Below are 23,861 nucleotides of genomic sequence, written 5' to 3'. Positions count from 1 at the left end.
CCAATTTTGTCTCTTTCGCACGCAACAGATATGGCTTATCAGTTTTCTCTCAAAAATGGAACAGCTTGCATATGATCTGATATTATTGCTCTATGATACTACCATTGCATTTACTTTTTTTTTTTTTTTAATTTAATATGTTATATTTTCTTGTGAGTCTGTTAAAGCATTTATAAAAAAAAAAAAGTTACTGTTGCAGCAAGGAGTTTTGTGCACAACAAAATGCATACAGGTTAGAACCCTCGCATGCAAATCCCATGCTAATGTTGGCATTAGCCATTACCCCTCAAGGATAGAGGTGCGCTGGCTCACCTCATTTCCTTAGCATGGTAGACTTAACTCAAGGCAGACACAAGCTTCCAGGAATAATGTTAGTCTATGGGTGAAACCTGGAGTTCCAGTGCCGGGCAGTATCAGGATTTAGGTGCACAAAAATTGCTTTCTGCGCTAAAAGTATTTTTTATGCACATAAGTCATTTTTTGCACAGATAATGGTGTGTGTATAAATATTTTTATGCATGCTAAACTTTTATGCTATGCACATTTTCAGAGTTGTACACTTTTTTTTTTTTAAACATGTGTTAAGAAACTGTGCCCTGAATTTGAGCCCAGTTTTAACCCCCACCTTATTATACCAGCCCAAAAGGACAGACTGATCAAATCAGAGTCAATATCTAAATAATAGGATGTGAATATCACAGCCTTGTGGTTCTTAGAGAAGCAGATCGCAGATAGGCAACAAACACTGCCATGGCTCTGATACTATCACTCGTGACATGCCCATCCTGCTTGGGCATAACAGGGGATTCAATCTGCTATTCAATTAGAAAGGTTTCATTTGGCTACAGTGAGCACAGGCTTGTTTGGGTCAAAACAAACAAACAAAAAGCTAGGAGAATTTTCTAATAGTTTTTTCTTCTTCAGACAGAAGCAAGAGCTCTCTTGCAATCCAAATTGTGTAAGGCTTGTTCACCTCTAAGTGTAATACTCTCCCTACCTTGCTCTGTATGCCTGTCACCGCCAGAGCACTGGTGATTAATTGCTGCAGATCTCAACATGGCTGCTTTAATCTGCATTTTTTTTATTCAATGCATAATTAAGCTCTGGAATTCTTTGCCAGAGGACAATGTGAAAGCTGTTAGCATATCTGGGTTTTAAAAAAAAAAAGCTTTGGACAAGTTCCTGGAGAACAAATCCATAAACTATTAAGGTGGAATTGGGGAAATCCACTGCAAATCCCTGGGATAAGCAGCATGCAATCTATTGACCTTTGGGATTCTGCCAGGTATTTATGACCTGTATTGGCCACTGGACTTGATGGACTGAGCCAGTATGGAAAATGTTATGTTCTTACATATTGCAGCATGTTTCAGGGCACCTAAGACAATGGAAGAAGGGAAAGTGGAGGAGAAAGTGAAAGACAGCAGACTCCGGTGCAGGTTTTGCAACAGAATTTTGTTTCAGGTTCCTTGCTTGGATGAGCAGCTGACGTTTGGCAGAAAGTTGAACCAGGCTGTCTTTTGTCTGCAGTGGGAGAGATCTACTAGACTCTACAAGACCTCTTGATTTGGGGTTTCTTCCCAGCTTGAGCAGGTAAACAAAAGGAAAGCAGACAGACAGTATAGGGCAACTGCAAAAGAAGAGCCGTGTTCCTGTGCCGAGGCCGTTTGCTGAATCTCCCACCAGCAAGAATAAAGCTTCTAGGATCCAGTAAGGGAAGTGCGAGTATTATCTGCTTCAGATGCATGGGAATAAACTATCACAGGGCCCTGTGCTAATTTCTGAGTATTGCTTTCTCTCATTATGTAAAAGAAAGCTAAGCGATACAAGGCCTAATGATTAGCATAATAATATACTCCCGGAAGGGATATAGCAAGCTTGCTAGTAATTCTAAAGTATACTGGGTACTAGTAAGCATAAAGATATACAAAGTCCATGGGTAATTATTTCAAGTGAAGAGCATTGCTTTTAAACTGTCTTGTTCATGATTGCTGGTGTTTATCTCTGTGGTTAACTTTTTTTTTTTCTTCTCTATGCATCGCTTTGAAAGCAGTTTGCTCTTACATTAATAAAAACAGAATGACTTATTTCAGGGTGATTGCTTGCAGTTCCCCTCAGCAGTCTGTTCACAGAGAGGGAATCCAGTAATTCACAGGACACTCCCCTTGGGATGGGGCTACATAAGCATGGGTCCTGGGAAAAAAAATGTTGGCAGAACAACTGGCTGATTAAAGTGAAAGTCAGATCCTAAGTACTTGCCTAAAATAGTATAAGTACATATTACCACTCTGTCATAACAAACTCCTGCATAATGTGGATAAGTCATAGGGCCTGAAGCTCACTCACTCTGTATGCTGAAGTGACCACTAGGAAAAACAAGACCTTGTAGGTCAGAATCCTGAAGCTTGAAAAGGGTTTTCATCAGCTGGGTAAGTACCACATTGAGGTACCAAGATACTGTGGGTGGTTTGATGGGAGACTTCAAAGCAAGCCCCACATAAATCTAACATCTAGGAACTACACAAAGTTATTTTTTGGTAAAGCCCCAGCTGCACTCAGGTGAAGCCAGAGTTGGTCTTCAGACTAAACTCTGAGATGGAGAAGGTATTTAAAGCAGTTTCTGGTGTAGATGTGGGATTCAGAAAACCTCTGGCACTAAAATCCAGATCATTTCCTGGTGTGATTCTTCGTAGAAGAAAGGAGGACCAAAGACACTCTCCCAGACACTAAGGGAGTGGACTCATTTACATTCATCATCCAAGCCATGAAAGCCAGCGACTGGATGCTGGCACAGAATGCCTAAAACTATGGTGCCAAAAGAGGGGCCTGATCAGAGTTATGCCAAAGAAGCCAAGAAAACATGCGTGCGTGTGTGTGTATGGTGGGGGGAAACAGACTTAAAAGAACTAAAGTGGCAACTGAGGGAGCCCCAAACACATTTTAAACACTTCCTGAAATGTATTCAAAGGGAAAAATAAGCTAATTCAGCCAGAAAAACCTCAAGAGATCTCATGTTTGATCTGCAGAGCAGACAAATAATATGGTGACTGCACTCATGCTCAAAGCTTCTCCATATCAGTGCCGTAAGGAGACGCCGCTCATTTATGTGGCCCATTCATTCTGCTTGGAGAACCTTTCAGCCTCAACTCATGACCTCCAATTGTAACATTTTGTATCCAATGAAAAATGCTCGCCTCACGTGCACTGCTTAGAGAGCTCTGAATGTTCTCTAGGATTTACCACATTTAGGTCTTTTACATTCCAGAGAAAGCAAACCTGAGAAGGAAACTGCACTGCCACTACTCACCATCAGAGGGCACTGCTGTACTACAAAAGACAACTTGTTGGTTCTGCCATGCTGGGAGTCTCTGGTGTACCTAGAGAAGCAGAACACAAAGCAGCACAATAAATAAAAGACAGGCATATCTAGAGACAATGCAGAGATTCCCTCTTCCCTCACAGTCTGACTTCCCACAGGAGAGAGAGACTACAGCTCTGAATGCCAGCCCATATTTAAATTCTGTACATTGTTTTGGCAACACATGTAAAATTGTCATGCCAATAAAGTTATCTGAATCCATATCAGCTGGAGCTGTAGCCTGGCCATTGGCTCTTGGCATAAGCATTCAAGTTTAACAAAAATAATCCTCACATATTCCCCTCTCTTTCCTCTGCAAAACAAATAGATTTTATTTGTTCAGTTTCCACTGTCTCTAAAGTGCTGTGCACTTTTTTTTTTTTTTTTTTTTTTAAACAGATAAGAAAAGCTAAAGAGAATGTAAGTGTTTACTTTGGGTTAGTGGTCCTGAGAAATTCGAGCTCTGTCTGTTGCATTCCAAGAAGCCCTGTTCCCAAACTCCATCACTACCTCCTACTATACTACATGCAACATTCCCAGGGTGGCTGCCCGAAACCTCCACAGTGCAGCCCCCGACCCCGCAAATGTCACAGTCTGAAGTGAAAGGATGGAGGGGAAAGAAACGATACAATGTGATGACAGAAAGAGGAGAAGATACTGCAGAAAGGAATGAAGGGTAAAGGAAAGGTAATGAAAGGAACAGCGATCATTTCTCAGCAGCAACACAGTGTATGCAGAGGACTGGGTCCCAAGCTCCTGATGTTTCCAGTGTTTTGTTTTTGCCATTTCCTGCAGAACAGACAGGCGTTTCTGTCCCAGAGCCAAAGGCTGGCGAGACAGGATGAACAGAGCAGGTTTCTCCCAGCACACAAGCAAAACTGCACCGCGTGAGCACTGAAGGTTAATGCTATATAAAGAGCAAGCACTAGAAAATGTTTCTAAAAAAGGGTCTTATGCTGGGATCTATAGGTAACTCACAGAGATATTAACTTATGAAACACAGCAACATCTTCTGGGTGTAAAATGATCACAAAGTTTCAGGACAGTAACAGTGTACCAGTACCTCACTCCTAACAGAGCCTCAAAGCAAGACAGCAGACTCCACTGCTTCCCCTGCATATGGAACCCCCTGAACTCTCCTGAGAGGGTCCTCCATCCGAGGAAAGGCTGCGCTGAACTAGCTCCCAACTGCTATACTCCTCAAATCTTATGGAAAAAAATACCCCCCCCCCCCCCCCCCCCATGACCAGCCTGAGAATACAGAGGTTTCCTGATCAAAGCTGCCAAAGAGAAGACCTAGGTTTATTTTAAGACTGGAGCTTGGGAAAAGGTCTACAAACTTGGGGTAAGGTAATACAGAAACACAAAGCCTGAGCAAAAGAGCACTGCTAGAAGTACGTCTATAACAAGCTACATCCGAAATTAGCTAGCCCTGAAATCAATGCTCTATGAATGAGGAACTCTTAGGGGAATAAGTGAGCAGGTGGTGTACGGAAAACCTACTCAGAGACTTGTCCAATGTTTTCAAAAGGATTAATCAGTAAGGAAAACAGAAAATGTAGATGAACTATTTGCATATATATAGACAAGGTCCCATAAAGATTTCGGCTAATCAGGAATTAGGCAAAACAGGGAACAGAATGCTTCCTGCAACCAGGGCTGGAGCTTTTTGCACCACCTTCAGAGGGCATTTGTGAAGCTGGAAGTATCCATGGACTTGACCTCACCGTGAATAGCATGAATGCTCATACATGTGAACATCACAGCCCACAGTTTTCTGTTCACAAGTCCTCCTCTCGTACATTAGGAGTGAATGACTGCAGCAATCCATCATTTAGCACTGAAGATCCAGATGCCTGCACCTCTGACTGCTCCTTCTGTGAAGTGTTGGCCTTTGTGTTTAACCTGCTCGTGGTGGCATACAAGCAGCATGGCAACGTAATGGAGGAGCAGCATAGTGGTTAGAGCAGCAGGCTACGACCCAGAGAAACCAGGGTTCAAAACCCACTGTCACTCCTTGTGACCTTGGGCAAGTCACTTCACCCTCCGTTGCCTCAGGTACAAAATTAGATTGCAAGCTCTGTGGGGATAGGGAAATACCTACAGTATCTGAATGCGCACTTTGAAATGCCAAAAAGCGGAATACAAAAATCTAAATAATATGTCTGCCATGGATAAACAAGAGGTTTTTTTTCCAACAGTGTTCAGCGTGGCCAGATTCAGACGACCACCCACTCTGAGGAGGCCAGCCTCATCTATGAAAGGAGGATATCTTTGGGCATGTTTTCCCTCTTGGTGACGCATTTGATTTCATTAGCATAAACTTCTTGTTGTACACAATGCAGGAGGGCATTTTCTAATGTGAGAGCTCTTCAACCATATGTGACTTCGTGCAGGGATGCCAGTGGGGTACCATCTGGGGTCTGATGGAGAGAGCACAATATGGATGAGGTGTGCCGTAGCTCGTCTCAGAGTTCATTTCGGTAAACGTTTACATTGCCATTTTCCCAACCTGCCTTCTAGAATGATGTTAGTAGCAAGAGTGGTCACCTATGGATGGATTTGTGTGTCTGATTCAGGGCTCACAAGCTTCAAACAGAAACTTCCAGTTAGGAATCCATTCTTGCCCTTTATAAGGAACTCAGGACCAGGTGGCAATATTGTCTGCTCCAGGTAAACTCCTAGGACTGATCTTGTGGAATGATCTGCGGGGTTCTAATCAGTGGGCATATGCTAGCACTGGTCTGCTCTCGATTTCCTAATACACTCAACCCTGTTGCTTACATGTAGGTAGGACTTTCTGGTTTGGTTGTCTATGTAGTCCAGCACTAACTTGCTGTCAAGTATAGAGCTTGACCATGTCTGGCTGAATGTCTATTTTATTTTATTTATTTTTAAAAATTTTAATGCTTTACAGATATCAAGTTAAATGCCTTGGCAATATAGGCCTGTATCAAACATCAATATGAATTCTTAATTTTATATAAACTTCTTATAAAAAGAAATATCGCTCATTAGAATTCTTTTAACTTCGTCAAGATAAACATATATTCTACCTATATCATTACTCATATACAAGTGAGGAGAGCCAAGATTTATTTAGAGCAATATCACAAACACATTGCTACAAAGAACAAAAAAGAAAAGGAGAGTAGGCAGTTATTTCATTTTAGCCGCTTATTGTTGATCTTGTCCTGTGTCAGGAGTCCACTGATGTGACTGAACAAAATTTTCCAACTGTTCAGGAACAAAAAAAAAATGTATCTGTTTCCTCCGGTTCTCAATACGCATTTACACGGAAATCTCAATGTTATCTGTGCTCCATGTTGTCTAGTTTGGGGTATTACACTGAGAAATCTTTTCCTTTGAGTTTCTTTTGAGACATCCGGATATATCCAGATTTTCTGGTTTAAATAGGGCGATGAACGTTTTTGAAGAAACTTAAATAATGACATCTCTATCGAGAGATAGCAAAAAGAACAATTCAAATGTTATTTAAAGGATGTCTTAATGATACCAGAAGACGAACAGCCAAAGATTATTAAAGCTTACTTTGTGTCAGGATTAAAAGAGGGAAATGGTAATCAGAAGAGAACCAGTGAAAGCACCCTGAATATCACAGACTTTCTAGAAACCCCACAAGAAGAACAGGTGGAGGGGAGAGGAACACTTCTTGTTAAATTTTTTGCTATCTCTCGATAGAGATGTCTATTTCATTCTGTATCAGCTTCACTATCTTCACTGCCAACACTGCTTCACACAATTCAAGTCATGGTATGGTGTGGTTAGGCTAAGAAGCTAATTTAGCCTTAAGGAGGATAAACCCTATGTGAGATCTGCCTTTTGCATCTGTCTTTACATAGGCCACAGCGACTATAATGTTTACGGAAGCATCTGAAAAGACACAAAGTTATTTGTAATGAGATACAGAGAGATTTGGAGGTATACATAGATGATATTTGGAGCTGCTTGAGATCTCGGAGAGAATTATTTCACATTTCCCATTCTCATTTCTTCTCCAGTGGCAGTGGCACATCCCACTCCTTTGTTTCTGATGAGAATTCTCTTAATAGCAACGTCTCTTCTATGGTGACTGGAGTAATAAACCCAAGTGGATCATAACAAGCTGTTGACTGTGGACAGAATACCATGGCAGATGTATGGGTTTCTTCTTGCTTGAGACTTGGAACATGATAGTGCCTTTTTTCAGGTTCCAACTTAGTCCACAACTACACTGGAGTGGTGGTGTGTTAACTCCTAGATCCAAGTTCTTATGTCTTCTGCATGGTCTTCTGAAGGAAATGCTTTCATTAACTAGGCATTATTGGAGGCTATTTTATTCAGCCTCTGCTTAAATTGACTGTTCTCTTTAACAAGTCACTAGCAGCTTCTTCTGTAGGCATGGACTTTAATCCATCATCCACACAAAAGTGCCTTTCCACAAATTGTCTGCCATCTGAGCCATATGCCTCCTGTCCTCCTTGTGCTGTCCTGAGTCCATAGGTAGCCACTTCAGGTGATGGACTATTGCTGAAGACATACACATGTATTCTGTAAATCTTGTTGCTGTCTTGGTACCACAGGAATCCTAGATAGTTTCTAAAGTCTTCATGGACAATAAAAGAGTAGAACATCTGATAGATGTCAGCTATGATAGCAATGGGCTCTTTCTGAAACAAACCAAGACACCCAAGAGATTAAGTCAGGCCCAGTGAGGAGAAAATTGTTGAGAGTCCTTGAGATAAGTGTTAGAATCAAATACTAAGGATATTCAATCATTTTTCCTGAATTAGGCAATTTCAACAAAATTGCCTAATTTGGAATGGTTTGGGAGAACCGAAAAACGATTTAATTTTTTCCGAAATTTCAGAAAAAATTCATTTTCGGATTAGTGCCTGCTAACTCCTGTTAGCAGGCACTGACTCTGCCACGTTAGTGCGCACTACCCCGAAAATTGGGGCTCCCAAAAACAAAAAAAACCCCACCGACTGAACTCCTGCAGGGGGGGGGGATTGGCCGAAACAAAGCCAGACACGAAATTCTAACCAGAAGCACATCTCTATCAAATACAACTCTGATCTGACCTGGTTTCTGAGCATGGTATATACCAAAGATAGACAGACACCAGCACTCTTCACCTTCCTTCAGAGGTGGAGCTGTCTCCACGTGACCATTATTGAACATGTCCTTCAAAAAAGTCACAAAGTGATCCCTGATCTCCTTTCCAGGGTTTGATGCAGTGAGACAAGCCCTGAGAGGGCCTTGTTCTTTACTGGTGGGAAGTATGTCTAAAATGTCATCTGACGCAAACTTGAAACACTGATCATTTCTTGTCACTGCTTGATCTTGGATGAACCTGGAGAAAGCTAAATGCAGGAAAGACAACATTATTCTCTACTTTATATTCAAAGCCTAGGGAAACCATTTTTCCAGCAGGCTATGTGGCACTTTTGCACAACTGGCTTCATTCCACAAGCAGTGTCCAGAGAGTTAAGGCCTTAGAGATTTGCTCTTAGAACTGGAAACGGCCAAGGCTGATCCATACCTCAAAGTTCTTGTAACTTATGATTGTCTGTGAGATTCTTGGGAAGTTCTCAATTGTTCATCAAAGTGTATCTTCATTCACTTCAGGACTGCCATAGTACAATTCAATTCTTCTCCACATTGTTGCCAGGTCTGCTGAGGAATGGTCCATGGGCACTGACCTTAGTCTCTTCTCATGTTCTGAGGACCCACCCCCAAGCCTTCCACTAACAAGTCTACTTCTTCGCTTGCAGTAACATTTAGGTCTTTGACACATTTGAACATAGATTTCTATGCTATGTAGCTCTCAGGATGGTCGCATAACTTAGTGAGCCTTGAACTGACAAGCTCATGATGGGCCATGTATTCAGCCAGATTTGATCTGATACTTCAATTTTCAGGTGACGATGTGCTTTTGAGATGCTGTGCGACATGTCACTGGATTTCTCTCACTGTGTCAGTTCTAGGCAATGAGGTAGCGTGAGGTTGATCTGCCTGCATAAGGTTCTTGTGGAGAACATGCAGCGTATGTTCTTACTGAGGAGACTCTCCCAGCCAAATCTGGAAACCACATCCTATAGGATGCTGTGTTGTAGGTCTGAAACAAAGTGTCTCCTTGCACACGTGCACCTGAATTGTGAGCCAGTAGTAGTCATCCGTAAGCACATGAGCATGTGAATCACTGTAGTGATCAACATCTATGGTAGGCTGTGCGTAGAGTTGACTTCTGTTAGGTGCAGAGTGTTTCCAAGACAGGTTGATTTGCCTTAGCATCCATTATCTTTCCTGGTGGATTGTGTGACACTACATTGCCATGTTCAGAGGAGAGTGCTAGGACAGTCTCTAGTATGCTGAACAGGATCCTCAAAGAACTTGACCAATCTTCATCTCCCCACTTTCTTGCCCTGCATCAGCTTCAAGGCTCTTTGCTTGGGCTTCTGCAGCAGCGGCTTTCTTCTCTTAATGCAACATGGCTAGTTCTGCATCCACTTCAGCCTTCATGCATGGGGCTGCTGCTGTGCAACAATAGTGGCTTTCTGCTGTTCTGCCTCCAGCTCAGCTTTCTTGCAGGCGGCAGCAGGAGCTGCTATTCATACCTCTTAGTTTCTGGCTCTAGCTAACTTTAAAGCAGCCTCTTGTTTACTGAGGGAAGCTTGTGCCCGTACAGTTTCTGCTTCTGTGCGTGTCCTGCCAGTGGCTGCACCTACTGAGGATAGGTTTGAGCGGACTGATTTCAGTGATCTTCAAGCCTGGCAGAGAGTTTGGGAAAAGCTGGAATACTGGGACGCAGTTTCCTTTTAAGTTTGCAATTTCTTGTTGAGCTTGTGCGACAGTGCTTTGCACTAGATTATCAGGTTCTAGATCAATGCTCCTGCAGATCTCTTTCAACACTCTTCTATATTCATTCTCATAAGAAATGCAAGATATCTGTTTGCCAGCATTTGAGAACATTTGTAACTGCATTTGAGTTGGTTTAAAGCTTGTTGAATTTCTTCCATACCAGAAGTGCAAATAAGCTTGTGTGTGTGTGTCAGACTGCAACTGTTCCCACATTCTGATATTTTTAATTTTAACGTAATTTTTTTTGTCCTTTTCAAATTTCTCTAGTGCTTTTGCTGTTAAATACGAGGGTAAGTCAGTAAGTAAGTCACAAATCTCTCTACTAAGGTAATAAAACATATCTGTAATGTTGTCATATTCCATAGATGGCAGCACCTTAGAAGTGCTTATGTACATAAATAGTTATTTAAACTGTGCATGCGCAGGGGCTGTGTACACAAGGAAAATGGCTGCCGTGTTGACGGATTGTATGGTCGAAGAACAACGTGCTGTTGTCTGATTTTTATGGGCTAAGGGCTTAGTGGCAAAAGACATTCATAAAGAAATGTATCCAGTATATGGAGAGAAATGTCTCTCGCGTAAAGCAATTTATAATTGGACCGATAAATTTGCACAAGGACGTGCCAACGTGAACGACGAAACGAGACCTGGTTGACCTGTAGAAATTGCGACAGAGGCAACTGTGAAGCAGGTTGAAGAGATGGTTTGCGCTAACCAGAGGGTAACAATTGACGAAGTTGCCAAAGAAATTGGGTGTTCTCACGGATTAGCATATTCCTTAGTGCACGATGCATTGAACTTTCGCAAAGTCTGTGCAAGATGGGTTCCCAAACAGCTGACCGAAGACAATAAGAACAACCGGATGGGTGTCTGTTTGGAAAATCTCTGCCGTTATGCAAACGAAGGTGAATCAATGATGGCACGTATTGTTACTGGTGACGAGTCGTGGGTGCACCACTATCAACCAGAAGCAAAACGCAATTCCATGCAGTGGAAGCATCCATTATCACCAACACAGAGAAAGTTCAAGCTTGTGCCTTCTGCAGGAAAGGTGATGTTGACTGTGTTTTGGGACCAGGATGGGATACTCTTAACCAGTTTTCAGAAGCGTGGTGAATCTGTTAATTCGGCTTCCTACTGTGCTACTCTATTAAAGCTTAAAGGAGCTATTCGTAGAAAATGCCCAGATCTGGAAAAAAAGAGGAGTGCTGATTCTTCACGATAATGCCAGACCACACACTTCGAATAAGACTCTTCAGACAATTGCGAACCTGCACTGGGAAGTTCTTGAACATCCACCATACAGTCCGGATTTGGCACCCAGCGATTTTCACTTGTTTGGCAAACTGAAAAGCCATCTCGGTGGTAAACATTTCACCAGCGATGAAGAAGTGGAACAAGAGGTGAAGCACTGGTTACGATGCCAGCCAAAAGACTTTTACGCAGAAGGTTTTGATGGACTTTTCAAGCGCTGGGACAAATGTATAAATGTTCGCGGCAATTACGTTGAAAAGTAGTTGGTTTTTCCAGAAAAACTGTTTTGTGACTATATTCTGTATATTTCACAGTAAATAATTCATCTTTTGCATTTAAATAAATTTCATGAATATTAATCCCATGTATGTTTGTGACTTACTGACTTACCCTCGTACATGCTTTCATTTACAGGCAGCAGCTGCGACAACTGACAGGGTAGTCTTATTTGCATTTCCATTGAGCAGGTTTTCTATTGGACCAGAACCTTCCATACTTTAAGGTAAATGATAAATTGTGGCAGCATCAGACTAGAGTCAGCCCTGTTCTTCAAGCTACTGCTGTATTCACAGATGGAAGGGGGGATATGAAAGGGCTCCAAGGCGGAGCAGTTCATTTGCGCAGCAGAAATATTTTTTGGATACAAGCAAGCAGTAAAACAGTATGTTTTACTTTATTCTGAAGATAAGTCTAAAGCTAGATCTTCAGAATGCCCTCAAATAGTAACTCCCTTAATCGTTTATGCTCTTTTCACTGTTCTGCCCTCAGCTCTCAACTCCCTAGCTTGGGAGCCTATGCAGAAAGTTAAATTTCTTTCTTTTTTAGCTTCCAAAAGTCAGAGAGAGCTCTGATCTTAGTACCAAAACATGTATTGAATGACAAACAGTGTGACACTCACTGTGAATGGTATGTTATTGAAGACAGCTGCTCAGACAGCAGACCTGGTACAGTTGTGACAAGAAACTGAGCTCCGTCATAGGCACATAATAACAGCCTTAGAGGAAGCTGTAACCACCAGTAAATAGCAGAAACCAGAGGGTGGAAAATAGATACACAAGGAAGGTGAAAGAGTGATGCTTCTAAAAGCCTGCAGAGGATTCAGAAGCTGGTCAAAAACCAGTTCTAAACAACTTTCACCAGGAAGTAAGGTCTCCCAGGGATTCCAAGGGGCAAAAGACCAATGAGAAGCAAAAGAATAGAGGGGGAAACAGGAACAAATCCAATCAGCAGCTCAGCAACATTTAAACCACCACCAGTCAGGAAAGGGAGTACTACACATGCAGAAACACTAAGCAATATCAAAGTTGATCCAGGTGGCAATATAATAAAGAAATATATATGCATATAACATTTAAATATACTGCAAAGGCAGAACAATTGCCAAATCCACGATTTCAAACACCAAGTGACAAATTCTAAAAAATATGATTTACATACCAAATCTCATAAGTTACAATATTGTGTTTTTTGGTTTTGTTTTTTTTTTAATATTGCATCTCTTTAAAAAAATACATAGCATGTACCAATCACCTGAGAAGGTTGCAGCATCTACAAGGGAATGCTTTTGGAGTAAGAGGTGGGTAAGGTGTGGTAATCCAATTCCAGCCATCACCTCCTCGCTGCTACTCTTTTCCAGGGCTCGTTACATCAGCTGCCTTGCAGCAAAACCCGAAGCCTGCAGAGTAGGGATCCCCAATTTTCCACTGCAAGCCTTGTTCAAATGAAGCCATGTAGCGGGCAGGCTGGATCACTGCTGCCTGAGCCCATCCCCTTTTCCATTACCTGCCATGCCACACTGCCTGCCTCCTCCAGTCCCTTACGCCCCTCATTCACCCACCTCTTTAGTTTATTGCCCTCTCCTCTGGACCATTATCCATTCCACCTGCATTTTTCCCCTACTCTATCACATCTTTTTCCCCTATCCCTCCCTCAAGTTCATTCTGCTTATTTTTATCTGCCTAATACCGAAACTCAAGTCTTCATTCCAGAATCTGGCTCCTCTTCTACTGCAATGGTCCTGCTATTCCAGATCTCCATTCTCTCTTCTGCTCTCCTTTCCCTTTTATAAATTCCTCCTCTGCTGCTGCTACTCCTTTTCCCTGCATTCTCTCTCATCTCCTTTTCCTAAATGCCTCTTCTCTGCTGCTCTCTACCCTCTTGTCCCTACTTTCCTGCTGCTGCCCCTTTCTCTTCTCCATTGCTACTGCTCCTTTTCCTAATTTCCTAATCTCATCTTCTGACCTTTTTCTTTCCTCTAATACTTTCCCTCCCGTCTCCCTCATCCCCCTGTCCCCTTTCTGCTTTACTCCTTTCCCCTCACCTGGATTTTCCTTTGGTCCTTTGTTACTCTCCCTTCCTTCTCTACTGTGACCATCCCCTTTTCCTCCTCTTAACCAGCCTTCTTGTATGCCAACAGCAATTACTTGAGCACATGGCTGCCATCTCCAGCCTCCCCGTTCTAACTGGTTCCTTCTGAGCATAGTGAAACCAATCAGCTATGCCTTCCTGATCCTCATCAGCATCAGAGAGTTTCTTGCTCTAACTGTGCCATCCCCACAGAAGCTGCCTTCTTGTGTAATTGTTCGGGTTGCCTGATCCATCCCTGCTGGCCCTGCCTGAAACATTGAGCAGCTTGCAAAAGTGGGGCATGGGATGAACATTACACACAACTCCTCCCGTAGCCATCACCATTCCTTACCCTCACTTTCCCCCCACTTGCTGCAGTAAGGATCTCGCTCAGCTATCAGCCATACTAACTTGACCCCACCTGAAGGATACTGCTACTTTTCCCTAGCTGGAAAGCATAGCCAAGTCAGCCTGATGCCCGTGTTATCTAGGTGCATATCAAAGCCTTGCTGCACTTTCATATCGCCCCGATCAGAGCTTGATGGAAAGTAGTAAAGATGTGGTGCAGGTGATTATTCCTGATGAGAGACAGAAGAAGCAAGGGTGCAGGGTGTCATAGCATACTGGCTGCTTTTGGGCTAACCCCCAGCGCAAGAGCAGACAGGAGTCAGGGTCAGGCCTAGCACCAAGGATCTTCCTGCCTGACCGACCCCCCCCTCTCAGGTTGAACCCCTCAGGTTCTGGTGGCCTGCAGGACTTAACCACACAATTAAGTGCAAGGCATCCACTAAAACAGGGCAGAGCTGGAACTGGGATAGCACTAAAGGGAGCCCACTAAGCAACATAAAACAAGCAAGCAAGGCCACAGTTAAGACAATCAAAAGGCCACTATACTGGGGCCAATAAACAAAACAATCAAAGCAACAGGACAAACACAAAACAAGAGACTGATACACAGGCAAGGCAAGGCTAAGAATCAGACCATGGATTAGAAGACAGACAGGCCGATTAAAAAAACCCAAAACAAACCTGTGTTCAGCGCCCGCTCTCCCGACGCGCACCCAGGCACCTCTCCTGGGCACGATCCTGTATTTAAATTAGGCCGCGTGCTAAAAAGGAGGTGGCTAGGCTTCAGTGCTAAAATCAGCAAGTTTTTAATTGACTGCCAGGGCTGGAGAGAAGCTGAATAGCCATAACTTATTTACTTCTGAAGCGCATTCTCCGGATTCCTGAACAACCCTCACGCATTTACACAACTTTCTCCCCTCCCCATCTTCTTGACTATTACAGCGAGCTGATAAAAGCTTCGGAAGAAGGGGAGGGGCAGAGAGGACTGGTTGCGGGGTGAGTCGGCACCCTATGTCACGCCGCCTCTAGCGAAATGCGACTCTGCAGTACCACCAACCTCCCGACCACCTCCTTCCTCGCAACTAAACACTGCCCTTGTGGATTGGCTGTGACACGCAGATGCTAGTGGCCTGACAGATTTTATAAATATCTGGGTATGACGCTTTCTACCCTGACCTGCCCCGTGAGTAGCAGAGCCACTGCCTCTCCCTCCCTGCTACTGCAGCCTCGGGTCCCTGTTTCCTGGGTTGACAGATTTTAATGCCTGCCCTTGGGCAGGCGTTAATTTCTGAGAGTAAAATGTCCTGCCTGGCCACACTTTTTAATTTCAGTATCCCACGGGGGTAACTAATAGGCTCATCAACATGCATTTGCATGCGATGAGCGCTATTAGTTTCAGGAGGGTTGGCTGCGCGTTTTCCAGGCGCTATTACCCCTTACAGAATAAGGGGTAATAGCGCATCTAAAACATGCGGCCAAACGGCGTCTAAACTGTGCGCTCGGCCGAGCACCCCATTCTGTAATCGGCCTGAGAGAAAGGGAACTCCATGTTGAACCAAAGAACTTGCAGGGAGGCCCGCTTAAGAAGGCAAGAATGGTGCATCATGAGCATAGGAGGCTGCCTACACAGCTCAGAGCGTGGCCCACCGAGAGCCCCTGTAGGCAGGAAGGACTCACTGTGGCCAGGATCATCACACAGGGAAAGAGGGTGCACAAATACAGGATACCCCAGGAAATTGGGTCTTGTCTCCTCCCTCTGAGAGCACATTTTCTCCAGCTCCACATTCTGAGACTGCCTGCATCCCTCCATCCTGGAACCTTCTCTGAAGAGAGAGCGGTTTTAAGTGGTGTACCACAAGGATCGGTGTTGGGACCGGTCCTGTTCAATATCTTCGTGAGCGACATTGCGGACGGGATAGAAGGTAAGGTTTGTCTTTTTGCGGATGACACTAAGATCTGCAACAGAGTGGACACGCCAGAAGGAGTGGAGAGAATGAGACGGGATCTAAGGAAACTGGAAGAGTGGTCGAAGATATGGCAGCTGAGATTCAATGCCAAGAAGTGCAAAGTCATGCATATGGGGAGTGGAAATCCAAATGAACTGTATTCAATGGGGGGGGAAATGCTGATGTGCACGGAGCAGGAGAGGGACCTTGGGGTGATGGTGTCTAATGATCTGAAGTCGGCGAAACAATGCGACAAGGCAATAGCTAAAGCCAGAAGAATGCTGGGCTGCATAGAGAGAGGAATATCGAGTAAGAAAAGGGAAGTGATTATTCCCTTGTACAGGTCCTTGGTGAGGCCTCACCTGGAGTACTGTGTTCAGTTCTGGAGACCGTACCTTCAAAAAGACAAAGACAAGATGGAGGCGGTACAGAGAAGGGCGACCAGGAAGGTGGAGGATCTTCATCGGATGACGTACGAGGAGAGATTGAAGAATCTAAATATGTACACCCTGGAGGAAAGGAGGAGCAGAGGTGATATGATACAGACTTTCAGATACTTGAAAGGTGTTAATGATCAAAAGACGACAAACCTTTTCCGAAGGAAAAAAATCAGCAGAACCAGGGGTCACGATTTGAAGCTCCAGGGAGGAAGATTCAGAACCAATGTCAGGAAGTATTTCTTCACGGAGAGGGTGTTGGATGCCTGGAATGCCCTTCCGGAGGATGTGGTGAAGACCAGAACTGTGAAGGACTTCAAAGGGGCGTGGGATAAACACTGTGGATCCATAAAGTCAAGAGGCTGCCAATGAAGAGTGGGTGACTTGCCAGAATGATGGATACTGACTGGAGTCAATACCCTTATTAAATAAACATTCACAGGCTTACTGTGACTCCAACATCGCTCTAAGCTTCAACAGCAAGAGGAAATGTGGAAAAAAGGATTCACACTCACAAAGAGGGGAGTAGCTGGCTTGTTACGGCGGTTACTACCCCAAATCAAATAAGCCTGATACTTCACTTTCAATGCATATACAGCAAAGTTCTCTGATTCAGCGGCAGGGGAGAAGAAAAACTGATACTTCACACATCCAGCAGAGCTCTCTGCTTCAACGGCAGGGGAGAAGAAAAGAGGGTTCGCACTCACAAAGCGGGGAGTAGCTGGCTTATTACGGCGGTTACTACCCCAAACCAAATGTGCCTGATACTTCACTTTCGATGCACATCCAGCATGGCTCTCTGCTTCAACGGCATGGGAGAAGAAAAACAACCAATAAGGGCTAATAACATAGTCTGGGTAAAACAAATAAGCATGGGTGCAGCTTACTTATTGCGGCGGTTACTACCCCTACTACCCCTAACTAATCAAGCTAGATATTTCACTTGGATGCAGCTCCATCACTGCTCTCTACATTAAAGGTGGGGGTGGAAGGGAAATAGAACCAAGAGCTAAGAGAAACGGATAAGTATGGGAGAAGAAATGAGGGAAGCTTGCTGGGCAGACTGGATGGGCCATTCGGTCTTCTTCTGCCGTCATTTCTATGTTTCTATGTTTCTATAAGTACAGCGGGGCAAGGGGAGGGGAGGGAAGCTGAATCAATATACAATTACTAAACACACAGTAATTCCATAATTCACTAAATGCATCTCAAAAGCCCAGTTCTGTGAAAGAGGAGGCAGGGCTGGTGGCTTAAGGTCTCCCAGGAAAAAAAGGGTTTTTTTTTTATCCTCCCAATCATCTGAGGCTTAATGATCAGTATCCAGGGCAGAGAAGCCCCCACAGCAATACCCAGGCAGGGGAAGAACCCCCATGGGTTCAAGTCAAAACCCAACTCTGAGTAAAAGCTTGAGCAGCCTTTATAAGGCAATGGGCTTTATAAAAATGTGCTCGACTTCCAGATGTTCCTTTTCATGTGCAGGCCTTGCACAGATACAGGTGTTAGGTTTGGCATAATGGAAGCAGATATTTTTTGCCCATTTGTAATTTCAGCTGCATCAGAACCAGCATCTGCTGGACTATAGCATTATGAACCTTCAAACTGCAATTGCCCATTGATTTTTTTCCCCCTATTTTATGTCTCCTCCCCACTCATTTAGCTCTGCCATTGCACCACCAGTCTTCCAGAGCTTTGTTATTATGGGTTCTAAGTCTGGCCCCTAAGGTATCCCCACTGCATGAGGACCAGGACCTCCAAGCACTGCCTTCACAGTATCCCCCGCCAGCCCAAGCCTGGGGAGCGAAAGATCCGACCCAAGAATCAAATCCAGGTCCTCTGCATGGCATTAAGCCAGTCCCAGATGTTTTGGCAGGGGGCTGCTATTACATTTTGGGCCGAGTAGTTTCCTCCTATTGAGAGGAATCATTGGATGCTTTAAAGAACTGAGGCTCTCAAAAGGGAGAGGTTTATCAGATCATATTGGTGTGTGTGTGTCCCCATTACAAAGCGTTTGAATAGCTAGGCCTAGAATAACCTAGGTAGTTGGTGGGGGACAGAGAATTTCAGTTTTCAAACTTGGGGAGTGCTTTCAGGGATAAGGGAAGGGGACCAAGTTGGGATTTTTGCCATAAGAGCTTCATTGGGACCAGAATGAAGGGTGAACAATGTTCCTTCTACTTGTTAGATTTGTGCGGTTTCCACTGGCCTTTTTGGGTTTATCTTTCCTTTAGGTTGAATGGTGTTTGATCCCGGGCATGATATGTGCAATGGCCGCCATTTGTTTACTGTCCCAGAACATTAGGGAACTTGGGCAGGATCAGCCAATCGAACCACATTAAATTTGCATGTCTTTGTTGCTGCATCAGACAAAAATGAACCAAAACAATGGCACAAAAATGATTCGCTTTCTGTAAATTAAGTTTGAATGACAACGTAAAAAGTACATTTTGTGCAAGGTTTAGGGGATTGGGAGGTAAGAAACTGATGCATGCCTCTCCTTCATTCTCCTCGTTTACTTACATTTTCCTCCGTGGTGTAACAGCAGATGTACGCAAACTAAAAAGCACCAGAACTGGCCAGTGCTGCGCAGCTACGGGTAAACCTCCATTTCAATCGGCAGAGATCTCTTCCTGCACTGCATGGTGCCAGCAACCCTGGCAGAGTCCCTTCACCAAGAGACCCAAAGCATGCATGCAGCAGCTGCTGCTGAAAAGGGGAGCAGAGAGAAGCCATCTAAAATCAGGCAGAGCATCCAGGATGAAACATTCAAAACCTCTTCTAGAATAGGGCTACCCAACCCTGTCCCGGGGACCTCACAGTCAGGTGGGCTTTCAGGAAATCCACAATGAATATGCATGAGCTACATTTACATATACAAAGTCTCCGTGACATGCAAATATATCTCACGCACATTCACTGTGGATATCCTGAAAACTGGACTGGCGGTGTGGGGTCCCCCAGGACAGGTCTGAGAAGCCCTGTTCTAGAGAAACGTGAAAAGAGAATATAGCCACAATTTTGGAAGAGCCAGGAAAGGGAACTAGGAGTAAGATCAGGGGAGGAACAGAACCAAGAAAAGAGCTAATTGTTTCCAGGGTTTTAATAGTGCAGCTGCTTTTAAGGCAGATGCTAATCAACTACCACACACACAAGTGGGATTAGAACTGCTCTGTCACAGAATGAATGATCATTTTCCCATCATAAAAGCAGTTGAGACAGCTGTGGCATGCCACCCGAGTTTGTTTTTAGACTTTATATCTAATTATATCACAGCAGAAGCCTCCAAGTTAATAACTGTGGGATTTGCAGAAAGAATGGCCCCTCTGCTGGATCACAAGGGGATTGGCTCCATGCAAAGTACTCCTGTTTTAGGAGCTGGGCAAATAATGATAGGAACGGCTCCGGCTCCTGAATCCAAGCAGCCTCCACCCCAGTCCACTTCCAAGCTGCACCCTGAAACCATGCAGCTCAATAATCGCACAGCTCTTGCAGCATTAGGACTCATTAAACACATACCTGGGCTCTGGTAGGGAAGGCATTCCAACAAACCCCTATGGAAAATGGTCTAAAACGCCTAGGGCCAATTCTGTTCCAGACTTCAGGTTACTGTCACTAGACGGTGGAACAGTACCACCTCTGGGGGGCGAGAAGGTTTCCAGAACTAAATCCCTGAAAAATGGCATTTTCAGTTGCATGCAAAGTATTCCTCTCTATCCTGTGTACGTTCTGAAATGATGCACAGTAGGCGGGTTTCCACAGCTTTTCTTAGCCTTGGGAAATCTCCACAAGTGTTACAAATCATCCAAGGAGGAGGAATGATGCCTCAGCAGGCATCTTAGTCCTGGTCTGCTTTTGGATTCCGCATTTTTCATCTTTTTCTCCCGCCTGACCCAGATGCTCTGCTGAGGGAAGCAGATGCCGAAGGCAGTCCTCTGATTGGAAAACACATTTGCTTTACACCAAACCTGGGGAAGAGGAACCTGATGCAGAAGAAACCAGATATACTAAAGTATGCCTTCCATACCCTGTGTAACCACCAGTGCCTCCAACATCTGGCACAGGAACTTTTCACTATTGCTCTATAGCTGCTTTGCTCTTTTCCTTACAATTTAAGGGCAAGGAAGCACTGCCAGAGAGAGTAAGGCAGAGGGGCTGAGCTAGTCCCAATGCATTGAAAGCTACAGGCTTCAAAGCACAATTTAAAGTTTGCTACTGCTGCCAGCTGCTAGTTAAAGCATTGAATAGTGTTTTCCTCAAAAGATGGGGAAGCACAGAGCAGGACCTATTCTGTTCTAACACACTTTGAACTCTATTGCTGGAAAAGCCTGATATAAACAAGCATCAGTGATGATATGGGGTGCTGATCTCTATAGCAAGGTGCAGGAGATAAACAGGGGAGAAAAGGCACAGTGTCCCAAGTGCTCACTTTCTCAATAGATCTGCTGGAATACGTTGCAACAGTGGTAAAATGCTTCTGCGGCACGTTGCCTCAATGGGGATCACAGATAGTACAGCAGCCACCCTGCCGAGCGTCACTTGTTGTCAGGGCAAAAAAAGTGCTCTGGCAGGCCTCAAACCAGAGTCTACCTTTCATACAGAGCCACAGAATGGCATAAACAGAACCAGGCTGAGAAGACAGATAGCCCCCCATCAGCCTCTCTACCCCTGAGGATATGGATTGATCCTCAAGCACTGAAAATAAAAGGGGTCACTTGGAAAAGAGCAGTGCTCTGACAACTTGAGGGCTGGAGGTTAAGATCACTAGATCCTGGAAGTAGACCCCATGAGTTCTACAAACCATGTTCTTGACGTAAAATCCGACTAAACTATTGCTGCTTTTCTGTGCCAAGTTGTGCGATTAAGTGTGTGTCTCTAAGGAGAAGGATTACTGTATTCATCAACCTGAACTGGATCTTGGACTGCGTGTGTGTTATCCCTACACCATATATGCTACAGAAATGTAAGCAAAGTTTCCATGGCTGCCTATCTTTCTACTAGCCACCAATGCATGCCCCAAGTCCTCTGATATCTGTGCTTGCCACCTATTCTGAGCCCCATTTGCTGTTGGCAATGGGGCTAGGGCTGTTTCAGAAACAGAATCTGGAGTATCTTCCCCTCAAGCCATTGTCCTTCACCTGTCAAAATCCACAGCGGCCGGCTCCAGGAATGAAGACGTTTCTTGCAGGCACAGCACACTGTTGCTGGGCCCCTGGACTGGCCGTGTGCTGATTATGGAAATAAACTGTCGCTCAGCACTCAGCTGTCAGAATAAGACTCACAGCAAATGAAGGCATAAATACAGGTGCAGTAAGACAAGCTAGGCGGCCATGTAATGTTAACCTACAAACTGCAAAACTAATCAGAAGCATTTGGATATTGCTAGAGTCTATCTGCCAAACAAGGAACCGCATGTGCATTACCAGCCAATACTTCAGACATATGCATGAAGACACCTCTGGAGTAGAACGTCTGATTGAACAGGTTAATAAATGTATTAAGGAGAAAGGGAGAAGATTCAATGTAATTAGTACCCACTTGCAGTTCTGTAACCTAAGGATCTTCTCTAGTCACTAAATTAGTTCCCCATTCACTTCTGCATACAATTCAAGTGTCTCCTACACACTTACAAGTGCCTTCACTCTGCAGCTCCTCATTACCTCTCCTCTCTTATCTCCTCCTAGGTTTCTACTGGCAAACTATCAGCAAACTGCTCTTATCTGTACCCGCCTCCATCGCCAACTCTGCACTTTCGACCTTGCTGTGCTGCCTGCTTGGAACAGACTCCCTCAGTTGGTGCTTTCATACTTCTCTGGCCATACTGAAATGCACCGACAAACCCACTTTACGGCTGCTTTTAAAGTCTTATTTCCTAGTGCTCCCTGACTACAGCCTTTTGCTTTCTATAATAATTAAATTTCCTGAAGCCTGTCTAGTCAATCTCGACTAGATTGTAAACTCCACAAAGAAGGCACTGACTATAAAGCAAGCCTGCTTACCATAAAAACAGTGTTTTCTGTAGATAGCAGGATGAATTAATTTATGCTTTGTCATTTGTATGCTGTACTCCACCTAGAACAGGTGTACTGGCAATAGGCTCCCATACCTTTCCTGGAGATCCCACAGCCAGTCAGATTTTCATGATATTCATAACAAAGATATATATGCAAACTTTCTTATAGAGACTCCTTATATGCAAATGTATCTCATGCATATTTATTAAGGACAACTCAACTGGCTGTGGCGTCCCCATGACAAGTTTGGGAAGCCTTGCTGTAAATAAAATAGCCATTACATGAAGATGACATCAAGTGGCATTGAAAGGACCTCTTTTAGCTAGTACAGTTTTTGCTCTGCTGAGCATGTGCAGGAACTTCCACTCAGGCCTCGTGAGCCGCCCTCAGTCTATTTCAAAGCTAATTCTAGCCAACTAGTCGATTTTCCAGGGAGGCAGGTAGGTATTCCATGACTAATTCATCCTATGAACACACTGATTACAGTATGAAATTTTATCTGCATTGGGAAGCAGGGCTGAATTAGCTATTACATGTGGGAAGTCCAAAAGGTGAGGGTTGCAGCAGAGTGTTTCCTGAATAAGCAACCCGGGCCCTACCATGGAGAGTAAACTACTGGGCGAAGAGGCTACACAAAACTGCTGGTCCGAATTTAATGTCCCTCCTTGACAGTTTGCCCAGACAGTAAATGGGAAGTAAAGATGTGTACTGATGATCATACTGCAACTTTGAGATGTCTTCAAATGGTACAGCTCGTAGATGAGTCACTAATGCAGCCATGACTAACTTGATGAGCTTTAATGGCATCTGTGATTTGTAGGCCTGCTAGCTGATAGTGAAAGATGCAGTCCGCTAACCACTTCTATGCACAGTCTGTTAGGATTGTAAGAGACGAATAGCTGCAAAGCCCAACTATGAAGCAGAGTAATAAGCCAAGGCCTGTTTACAATCTAAGGTATGAAAGGCCTTGTCTTCATGTGAGTTCTCAGGAAAAACATAGGACATGACTTGATTAATATGGAAAACTGACAACCTCTGATAGAAACTTTGGGTAAGTGCAGACCACCACATTGTGAAAGAACTGCATATAAGGAGCATAATGAAGTAACATAACATAGGAAATGTCAGCAGAAAAAGACCTAAGTGGACCATCTAGTCTGCCCAACAAGTTTTTTGGGTTGGTTTCTTTTTTTTTTTTTTTTATTTGTTTTAGGGTAGTATCTGCTGCTCTGTGCAGGTTACCCCCATGCCTTCTATTACCATTTAACAGAAGCATAGCCCGTTCTTACACGCACAAGAA

General features: G+C 44.0%; 1 protein-coding gene across 2 annotated transcripts in view; it reads right to left on the bottom strand.

Moving 5' to 3' along the window:
- MCU (mitochondrial calcium uniporter) overlaps positions 1 to 23,861 on the bottom strand; it is a 319,500-nt gene that overhangs the window by 49,353 nt on the left and 246,286 nt on the right. For both annotated transcript variants that reach the window (XM_029609126.1, XM_029609127.1), the window contains exon 2: positions 3,308 to 3,377. In XM_029609126.1, coding sequence (XP_029464986.1) covers positions 3,308 to 3,377 — 70 coding nt within the window. The remainder of the gene's footprint in view (positions 1 to 3,307; positions 3,378 to 23,861) is intronic.

Source organism: Rhinatrema bivittatum, chromosome 7 (genome assembly GCF_901001135.1).
Source record: "Rhinatrema bivittatum chromosome 7, aRhiBiv1.1, whole genome shotgun sequence".
NCBI classification, from domain to species: Eukaryota; Metazoa; Chordata; class Amphibia; order Gymnophiona; family Rhinatrematidae; genus Rhinatrema; species Rhinatrema bivittatum.
The sequence above is the reverse complement of the archived record's forward strand: the minus strand, read 5'-3'. Positions and strand labels throughout refer to the sequence as shown.